Raw genomic sequence first — 10911 nt, forward strand, 5'->3', positions numbered from 1 at the left:
GCGGAGTAACCGCAAATAGTCTGCAGTGGTCTTGAAGTCATCCCAATAAAATCATGTACGTATTGGTCTGCGTGAGGACCGATCCCCTGATCTCACAAGCTCCTCCATATATTGTATATTGTTCACCCTGGTCACCCAGTGTTGTACAGTGGGCAGAGTAGTTTGCCTCCACAACGGGGGCGCAGTAAAGATTTTTTATAGCATTTCTTGACATTTCATGACATTGCCGACACATGCAGTAGGGCAAGCTCCAGTTTGTCTCGTATCAACACTCCTGTCAGTCTTTGTACAATCAGAAATCCCGCGCCACCTGCCCAGAACGAAGCCAGACCAGGGCAGCTCCAAAATATGTGCAACAGCATACCTGTATGTCGTCCACATCTCCAACACACTGAGCTTGTGTGTGGAAAAAGCTTTGCTAGCCAACCAGGGGTTCTGTACCATCTGGTGAAAAATTTGTAATTAGTCTCTTGATACGGGTTGCTATTAGAGGCCTTGTGCCCATAATATAACATACAATCTGTTTGATCTTTGGTAAATTTAGTATCAAGGTCTCTCTCCCATTTGGTGACAAAATATGGCACAGAGGAATCCTGGGCTGTCAGTTGCAATTCATACATATAGGAGAGCACATTTTTTGGATGTGGCTTGTTCTGATTTGTCAGCATATGTTAAAACACAGGGGATATGTCTGCTTGCAAGAATTACTGGTAGACAATCTGTCTTTACCCCAGTTCATTTTCAGAAACACAAATTTGAAAGCAGCAGCACTCAAATACATTCACGTACAAACAAAAATGGGAACAAAAGCACAAATACAAAACAAAACTATCCTGAAAAAACAAAAAAACTATACCAAGAAAAAAAAACAAGAAAAAGTGCATTTTTTAGGCGACCTAAGGAGAAAAATGAGAGCTTCTGCTTTGCCGAAATTTTACAGATGATGAAATCAGTTTTGCAAAATTTCCAAATTACCTACAGGAGACAAATAACTCATTCGTTTGTATTTTACCTCATCAAGGTGTTGATAAATCTGGTCATATAGTCCTTCTGGAATACTTCAGTGTCAGGAAAGAATAAAGACATCCATATCTAACAGAAAGAAACATTCCCAGTGAGATTTTTTATTCAATAGGAAGGTGTAATTCAGAACCAGCGACCATTTGTGTCTCCATTGAGGACAGAAATGCTTTCTGTCTAGTTAGGTATATTGGTGAAAAGGTTCTTTAAATATATGGCCTTGTTTTGTATGGCAAAGAATGTTGAGCAGAGAGTGATGGCCAAAAACAACCAATCAGTAAACATTTGTAATTGTTTAGGAGGCTTTGCAGTTATAAACAATGACATGTAATGGTCTGTTCTGCGTTCCTATTCTCATCACACCATCACAGGTCTTTGTAGTCTACTCATTATTAACTACTGATGTGCAATGACATAAAAATTCAGGCTTTTAAAAATCATGGATTCCAGTTTATTTAACAACTGAAAAGATCAGGTAAAATGATCAGATCAAGATTTAGGTGAGCCAAGAAAGAAACAAAAAGCCCACGCACAAACACAATGAAATGTTTCTGCAGAAAGGGGTAATGCTATGGATCATCTAGACCACCCCGAGGGTTCATCCAGGGGTTTCTAGGTGTTCCTTGAACTGTGTCTGATTGACCTGCTATGTCATGATGCGTGCATAGGTTTGAGGCTAATGATAACAGTCAGCAGCTTGACACAATGGTCTTTTTAGATGTTTGTAAGGGGGTTAATTTCCAACAGGGTACATTGGGCCTGATGATGCCTCTAACACTCTAATTCTGCCCATATTTTCAAATATTTTAAATAAAATTATATATTATATAAGGATTTTTTTGTATTGGACTCAATAAAGCTATTTTGTATTGAATCCAATACAAAATTATTTGAATTTCCCACCACTCCTCTAGCCAGCACTGACGCATGCACCAACGTCACTGGGTAACTCCTGAGATCGTCTCTGCATTCGCCGGTGGATGAATAAAGAAAGAAGACGTGTCCTGAGGACCTGCAGGGACCAGCAGGACACCAGGGGACGCCAACAAAACAAGGTAAGTAGTTTTTTTAATGATTTTAGCGACCCCAAGTGTGACTCAGGATTACCACTTTTTGCATGGTAAGTCCACCCCGAGTCAAATTTACCGCTAGGAGGGTTAAAATTCTCCAAGGCTGGAGAGGATACACTTTCATCAGTGAAGCTGGGCGAATGGATCTGGTCCAGGACTGAAAACATTTACTTTCACATAGCAAATAACATTTTAGAAATTGATTCCAGGTTTGCTGGATCACCAAGTTTCACCAATGAAGGTGTATCCTGTCCAGTCTTTAATAAATCAGGCCCTATGTGTGTACCAGTGGTGGGATCTTACTGGTGAAAGACCGAGATGTGTGTTGGAGGTATAATGTTTCTATTGAGCATATATGCAAGCCTTATGGAACAATGTGCTATGGACTGGTATAGAAAAAACAGAGTTGCTTGGTAACAGGAGACATTTTTGGTGCAAACCGAAGACAACATTTCAGGAGAACGACCACACACCAAAAGTATAAAGGTGGATGATTATTTTGTGTGGGCCTACTTTGTGGCTTCAGTACCTGGCCAGTTTGTAGTAATCTATCAAATCTGCATCAAAGTATGATGAGAATGTGAGGTATTCTTTCTGAAAGTTAAATGTGAACTGAGAATAGAGCTTTCAATACAGTAATTGTTTGAAGCATACCACCAAATTTATCAAGGAATAGCTAAAACATGTTGTGTAAGGGGGGGGGAATTAAATTTCATCCAAGAAAATTCACAACCATTTTGCAACTAAATAAAATTTAGCATTGAGGAGTCAATATCAAAAAATGGTGGACAGTTATACAAACCAACTTTAGCAAGTAATTTCTGCTAAAGAGGGCACAACTAGCCTCTAAGGACAAGGGTGTTCTTAGCTTTTCCACAGTATACAAATACAAGCATTCTGATTAAAAAGGCATTTTTTCGTTGGGTATCACCTTTACCTGTAGGCACTGTTTGAATAAAAACTTTTGTCTGTTTAAATATGTTATAAAAAGCTAACAGCTTACATCGGCTGCAATTATGTTTTAAATTTACATATAAATAGATTATTTAAACCAAAAATCGTCAACCTTGCCATTAAATTCACTGAATTCAGACCACGCATGTTCGGGTAACCATGTGTTACTTAAAGGGGAAGAAACTAACATCATGATGTCAGAACCTGCCCATTCTCCAATGGCAGGTCTGAGCCTGTGATGGGAGAGTGGGCAAGTTGTGTCCATATGGGGGGCATGGTCTGCGGTCCTGGCCGGTAAGCCACAGAAAAAGGACCCCGCTGGGGGAATACCAGCCAGAGCCGTGGACCACCAAAATGTTCTCCGCAGACACCTGGTTGGTGACCGCTGAATAAAACTATTTATAACATTTATATCAAGTCTCACTTGAGTGTTGCATTTGTTTCCTGGTTGTATAATGCATGCGTTTCCAAGGTGCAACCAGGGAGTCTCAATGTTTCACACAAACATTGTGCATCTGTGAGTATACTTTCTTGTCCAACCAAAAATGTCACATGCACATAAGATGAGCTGATTGCTTTATGCCTCTGCTTGCTATCATATGTTAAGATGGTAGGTCAGTTACAAAAATTATAAAATATTAGTAATTATAAAAAACATTACCTTGGAATCACTACAAAGAAATGCTGATTATGTAAAAGGAGAGTGCAAATTAATAAAAACAGCTGCTGTTGGTTCAGAATTTGTTTTTGGAATGTTTTTGGCGAAATTTGATAAAGAACGAACAGGTGGATACATCCATTCATTCACTTGTGGATTATTACCCTTTCAGAATGAACCAGCCTGGCTAGCTAAGCATGCAGGTTTGTATCTAAATAACAAGGGACAGACAAATGTGAAGCTCTCCTGATATACTGATACCCTCCCACACTGGGGCTGCTTTAGGGAGTTCCCCCAAAATAGGAGTTCTTTTCCCCAAAGCTCCCTAAACCAATGCTGACCATCAGGATCCTCACTCTTCACTGAGCACTCCAGGTGCCAAGGACTAAGTGGCAAATTTTCTACCTACCAGCCCTTTCATGGGAGCAAAAGGTGGTTGCCCCCCACAGATCCCTAACCAGTCCACCTGTCCATCTAGGCAGGAGAAAATGTTTTTTTACCAAACATAACCTTTGTGGTCTATAGCAGGTCATACTTAGGGTAGTATGTGTCCTCCCTTATATACTGCTCAATGTGTTTAGGTGCTAGGAAAGGTGCCATTACTACAATTTATGTGCTCAGGGAATCGTGATATTTAGCACAACATATCATATGACATATACTGGTATACCATGAACCATGATTTATAGTTATACAATTATTAATAAATTGTTTTTACAGACATATACAAAATATTTACTTAAGCACTGAACATTTCTGCAGACTTTGAGACAATATTTGCAGATCCTGTATTTCCATCTTCCAGCACAGAAATATCATTCTTTGGAAATTTTCTCTGGTCTTGAGGCAATAGGCCAGCTGCTGAGTCCAGCTCATGGTCCCCAATAACCGAAGTGTCAGATCGGAAGTTCAGGACATCACGGTGCGCACAAAGTCCTTATCCTGCATCTCATACAAGCAGCAAATTAATTTCGTTATAAATACATGTTTATCATTATCATGGGCAAGCCAGCTTCTCATGGCAGATGTAGCCCGGAATGATAATCCACATCCCGTTATTTCTGACAGCTCTTTCAACTGATTACCATCTGTGAGCTCATATAGAAACTGGACCATTACTGATAAATGTGATTTATTCATACACATTTTAGTCAAAGACTTTCCAAAAAAAACAACATGGCCAGTAAAGGGCTAATTTTTTTTTAGAGAAGATTTTTCTGCTCTTCAGCACATAATACAGAGCAGCAAAGAACTCCTGAATTTTATCTTTTAAAAGTTATAGATATAGTTTTCCCGACCTATCCCTGTAAATCCTAAAATGTCCACATTGCAAGAATCCTCAATGAGTTCATTCAATTTCTGTAAAACACACGGTCTTGTGGTAATAACCAGAGACATTTCACATAGATGGTCTTTTTTTAGTAAGCTTCTAAGAATACATTTTAGCTGTGTTTCCCTAAAAGGGTCCTCACAAACCTCAGAATGATCCTCCAGGGGCAACGTGAGCTCATCCAAACCATCAACGATAACGAGTATTTTACCAGGATCTCTAAGAACCAACTTCATCGCTTCATCTGAATATTGCAGCCCACTGGATCTAGACAAAAGCCTTGCTAGGCTTACGTTGCTGGTTACATTGTTTAGTTCTCTACAGCTTAAATGGAACACAAAGTCAAACATGTCTTGATAAAGATTCCCATAGGCCCAGTCCAGGATGATCTTCTGGGAGGTCATTGTTTTTCCAATCCCTGCAGGTCCTTGTAGCACTATAGTTGAAGGAATAATGCCATCTTCATCAGGTTTAAACAGATCTTGGATTGTGGTTGGGGAATATTTACCAGAAGATCTCTCATTCATAAATTCAATACGTCTTCTTCCCAAAGATGTTATTTCTTCTTCTCTCTCTTCTTTGTTACGATACTTTTTTAGCAGTAGTAGTTGTGTATATTTCTTTTCTAGACTAACTGTCTCACTTGTACGGGAGTTATATTCTTTAAAACACTGGAATCGACGTGTTGTACACTTCTTACATTTTATACCTAAATCTAGTATAAGAGTTAAAAAAAAGAGTTAGTAAGTCCTAAAATGGTAACCTACCCTTAGAATTTACAATTATGAACTTGATCAAAAGGACTGAGGAAAGCACTAACTAGAATAACCATTAAGTGATATGTTCATGTACCTTATAACTATCTTTTGTCACACTTACCTCTTCCTTGCTAAAGGGCAGGAGCCTCTCTCCTGCGCACGTGGGCAGTTTAAAGCGAGGGCACACCTGCTCTTCCAGATTGAATTAATAATACTCCATCTGTTGCCCAATCAGGAAATAGCCTCTGAATCATCCCTGGCTATTTAGCTAGCTCAGACACAGCACTCTGCATTCGTGCAATGTGTCTTCACTAGCGTTGAACCCCCTAGCTCTGCTGAGCATTTTCTCTACACCTGCAGTTTAATTCGGTGCTTTCCCTGTTCAGCTCTTGTGCTAACCCCTATTGCCCAGTATGGTGTTCCCCTGCCTGTTCCCTTGTGCTCTTTCAGTGTTCCTCTGTGTCTGCAGTGATCCTCATGTCTCCCATGTCACCTGTGCCTCCTGTGTTCCCTGTGTCTGTGATGGCTCCGTGTCACCGGTGTCCATCTCCTGGATTTCTGAACCTTGACCCTGGCTTGTTTCTGACTTTTTTGCTTGCTGCCTCCCTCCACAGTGGCCTTCCTTCATAATTCTCTTGCTTAGTTATTTGGTACTGTGCATCATCGTGACCACCCTGGTGTGCCCAAGAACTGCAACCTGGCAGTAACCAGCAGCACAACCTCACCAATAGAGGCTCTGTAGAAAACCTGGTCACTGCTTAGATTCTGTGCCATGGCCCTTCTTAGGGCTCACACCGATGGTGATATTCTTATCCATATCCAAAAGACTCTATTTCCCTTATCTAATTGATATGTTTACTAACGATTTGGTCTGGGGCACAGTCCAGGATCTCATAGACATCTGTGAATCATCTTGCTGTGGAATTCCTGTGGAATTCAATTTCCGTGGAAAATTGAATTTAATATACAATATAACTGCTGACACTCAACATAGTATCTTTCTAAAGGTTTATGATGTTTTTTTAGGCCAGATTACAGTTTTGTTTTTATTTTGATTTTAACTTAAGCTCTATACTATATATAAATTGTTGTTAAAAATTTCATCCCAAACCTTTTTTGTCCCAAGAACTCCTTTAAATCTTAGACCACATTTTTCAATCTAATATTTAAATTCTGCACCTTATACCCTTTAGCTTTTGTAGTCCACTCCAAAATCTAATACATTGTTTTTTTTCTAGAAAGACATGGTTTTAAATTTATAGCAGATTTAGATATATATAGTTTTATTTCCTGTAAAACAAATGCATCTTCCTTTATCTTTTCCCAGTGCAATGAATAGTGCCAGATGTCCCACACTTTCCCACTACTTTACAAAGCTACACAAAAAGTTTTGGCTTGAGTTTAATTCTTCATTTATATGCTTTGATATAGTGGGAACTGATTGGATAACAATACCTGATAGAAATGTTGTGCCTGGGTGATCAATAACCCCTGGGTTATATTGTTTCAGAGCCATATGGAATATATCCTTGTAAGACTTGCTCCATCCTTGGCTGAATCTATAAAGCATTCTCATCTTCTCCTGGGTTGTCTCTTGGACCATAACCATATTATAATGTTCCTGAGTCAGAAGACTTTCTTGCAGAGGATGGTCCAACACTGGGTGTACCATAGTGATATGCTGGATGAGCTTCTCCCGATAAAGATCCACCAAGTGAATCTTATCTTAACATTTATACAGGAAGATAAAACATATTAGTTAATGTCATATTAGTTTAGAAATTCACCAAATATCTGCAACAAACAGTTGGTGTATCAACTACCTGTAGAGGCGGAGATGTCCATCTCTTATATCAAGTGCAACCTATGGATTAATCAAAATATTAAGTCAACACATTTAGAAAAACATATTCACCCATACTACACCGCTAATATTAGTGCAGGGTTATAAATATCATCTATATATGCAATATAAGAGAACTGGATGTCTAAAAACTATAAAAATCTTTTCTTTTACTGTACAATCACTCCGTAAGAGTTTAATAGAAGGTTTGATTATGTAGCCAGAGTGAGGATTCTATTTTTTAGTTATTTAGAGTCTCCGCTCCTTTAAAACATACTTTCCCAATCCTTGTGTACAACTCATGACCCTGCCAGAACTGTAAAAAGAAGACATGTCTATTAATGGTGTTCTCTTTCTCTCTGGTATTCTATAGCCAATGAGCAATTTGACAAGACACATGAAAGAAAGAGATTGAAATGTAAAAAAAAGTATTGCACATACAGTGCACAGGACAAGGTTTGCTGGATTGCCCAGGTTCACTGATGAAAGTGTATCCTCTCCAGCCTTGGAGAGCTTTAATAAATCAGGCCCATAGACTGAAACACCATTTAAAGATTATGTGAACCTAAACTCACTCTGCTAAACAAATGAGTGATTATTAAAGCCTTAATATATCCATATGACAAATCTTTTTCTAAAATGCTTGCTACATAAACAGGTATGACAATGTGATGTGTGGATTGCAGAATAGCTATGGATTATTATTAATAATATATTGATAATAATAATATTTTTATTATTATTATTATTATTATTATAAACAGTATTTAAATGAACTCGAGGTAGCAAAGACAGACAGACAGCTACATATACAAACAATGACACAGAAGGAGGAGAGAACCCTGCCCGAAAGAGCTTACAATCTAAATTGGCTTTGAATGTGCAGCCATGTGAGCAATGTTTTCGTGGCTCTACAGCTGGGGGAGATATGTTGTAGATTTGGAGGAGCTTTTGCCTATTATGAGCCTTTTAGTATAAGAATATATCTAATAACCCATTAAAATGCTTTTTTTATGACAAAATAAAACCCTTAACTAATCAGCAACAAATGCAAATTCAGAATATCCTTTTAGCCTCTAAACTGACAATTGCTAGAAACTAGAAAAACATATCCCTCCACAAGATGGACAACATTATGGTCGATGGAAAATTAAGAAATATTCTACAGGACAAACATGATACAAACAGGGCAAACGTAACACATCTCTGTGCATATGGGAACCATAGATTCAATATTTTTATCCAGGTCCAGCCCTGCAGAAGCAATAATAATAAACTCATCACCCTTCCCCCAACCTTCAACTTGTTTCTTTTTCTTTTCTTTGATTTAGTTCCTTCCTCTTTCTATTTCTAAAGGGAACTATTTTTAGACACATTCCTGAACACCCAAAGTCTTCTTCTAATTATCCTAGTTCCCCTTACGGGACAGAGATGACAAATTCACAGATATTGCTATATTAGCTTTTATTGATATACTTGTGTGATGGAAAAGATTTTTTACCTAATTGGAGTAAGGTCTCTTTTTTGGAAGGGGCAATTAACCTAACTGCATGTTTTCGGAATGTGGGAGGAAACCGGAGTACCCAGAGGAAACCCTCACAAACACAGGGAGAACATACAAACTCCTCCTGGCTAAGATTTGAACCTGGGACCTAGCGCTGCAATTGTCAGAGTGTATATTGCACTATTGTTATCATAAGAGGCCAGCTTGATAAAAAAAAACAATTGCAACCAACAACAATTATGAAATGTACCCTGCACAAAACCACATTCAGCTTGTTATCCCTGTAGTGCATGTGGACAGTGACAAGCTGATTGCAAAGAGGCTGCAAAACATCAACATTAAGATGTAACAAAGGATGATTATGGACTTTGTAAAGCGCTGCTTGATATGTTGGCGCTGGCCAGTCAGTCACCAGAGCTTTATCTCTTTTTTAAGTGAAATATTGCTTTCAGGATGTTAATGCAGTTTGCTGGGGGAAGCGCAGATGTCCCTTTAGTAGAAAAATTCTAATATGTTGACAACAAGTAAGCGTTATAACAATATTCACACAACAAATAGGCAATCTTGATAAAATGAAAACAGTATACTTAAGGCCCTAAGTGTACCCATAGTTAGTTTTAATGCACCCCTTAAACTGGGAGGATCATTGTGTTTAAAGAGAAACTAAACTAAAAAAAGCTGCCAAAGAAAAAATACTTACACCTTCCTTCAATCCCGCAGGGCAGTCCGATGCGGGTGGGTCTTTTCATTTTTTTTTTTTTACTTTGCACGAAAAGGCTTCTTCTGTGCCTAGGCAATCGAGAATTAGGGTGGCGGTGCTGCACCCTTTTTTTTAAAAAAAAAAAAGGGTGTTGCACCTAAAAAACATCCAAAACATAATTTTTACCTTACTTGTCTATCCTTTTATGTAAAGTGAAGTTTCTGAGTTTAGGTAGGCTTTAATCTTCTTCACAACAAATGTACTACCAGTGTTCATGTCCTCGTCCCAATAACAATCTTCAACTTTAGATACAATAGTCCCCTTTTTTCTTATATTCACAGTATCCCTTCCAGTTCTGAATAATTTACAATTTTCAGTGTAAATTATTATTAGGTATTATTATTATTATTTTCCAGTATTTATTTAGCGCCGATATATTACGTAGCGCTTTACAAAGTCCATAGTCCTGTCACTAACTGTCTCTGACAGGGGCTCACAATCTAATGTAAATGAAGATTTTCACCTTGTTTGTTCCTCAATTAATTAAACCACAGCTGTTGTTTAGATTTCCCTTACCTGTAGATGTTATGTAGAGTCAAGATATCCTAGCAGATAGGCACTCACCTCCCAATGTTCTCTGGTGGCTGTAGCAGTTACTTCTGGATCTCCTTGCAGAAGGTTGTAGTGATACGGGTGTCTCAGTTACAACACATCCTTTATGCAGATGCAGCATTTTTCCTAGTAGTAGTTATAGCTGTTGCTCAATTAAGTAAGTACCACTTTCCGATAGTTATGCAATGTAGAAAATTACTTGTGCCTTCTCTTCTAGTGCTGTTATTTTATCAGTTGAAATCCAGTCCTAAGAATATACATGTAGCTCAGGACCTGTTTGTGACAATTATAACAATATTCATAGGTTGAAAAAAGAAATAGGTCCATCAAGTTAAACCACTATGCAAATAAACATTTCACAGATATAAAACCCTATGCACACCCTATGTTGATCCAGAGGAATGCAAAAAATAAATAATATATATATAAATAAAATAATATTCCTTCCTGATTTCATGAGCC

The 10911-nt window shown here is 38.2% G+C and overlaps 1 protein-coding gene and 1 long non-coding RNA gene across 4 annotated transcripts in view; both read right to left on the minus strand.

The window, feature by feature from the left end:
- The window catches only part of LOC140330571 (uncharacterized), a 5478-nt gene extending 1877 nt beyond the window's left edge, over positions 1–3601 (minus strand). The window contains exons 1-2 of the long non-coding RNA XR_011920765.1: positions 3469–3601; positions 1013–1092 (exon numbers count right to left, since the gene is read on the minus strand). This is a non-coding gene — a long non-coding RNA (uncharacterized lncRNA). The remainder of the gene's footprint in view (positions 1–1012; positions 1093–3468) is intronic.
- A 1361-nt stretch (positions 3602–4962) lies between these two features.
- On the minus strand, positions 4963–10498 carry LOC140331951 (NACHT, LRR and PYD domains-containing protein 3-like). Of its 3 annotated transcripts, none has more exons than XM_072413278.1 (4): positions 10462–10498; positions 7614–7654; positions 7246–7515; positions 4963–5747 (listed from the first exon to the last, which is right to left on the minus strand). In XM_072413278.1, the coding sequence occupies exons 2-4, from the start codon at positions 7633–7635 to the stop codon at positions 4972–4974; spliced, it is 1068 nt and encodes a 355-aa protein (XP_072269379.1). In that variant the 5' UTR covers positions 7636–7654; positions 10462–10498; the 3' UTR covers positions 4963–4971. The 3 variants fall into 3 exon arrangements, with proteins under 3 accessions (XP_072269379.1, XP_072269377.1, XP_072269378.1); XM_072413276.1 differs by having other exon boundaries at positions 9838–10492; XM_072413277.1 differs by having other exon boundaries at positions 10414–10487.
- Between the last annotated feature and the right edge of the window lie 413 nt (positions 10499–10911).

This window comes from Pyxicephalus adspersus, chromosome 5 (assembly GCF_032062135.1).
Source record: "Pyxicephalus adspersus chromosome 5, UCB_Pads_2.0, whole genome shotgun sequence".
Taxonomy (NCBI): domain Eukaryota; kingdom Metazoa; phylum Chordata; class Amphibia; order Anura; family Pyxicephalidae; genus Pyxicephalus; species Pyxicephalus adspersus.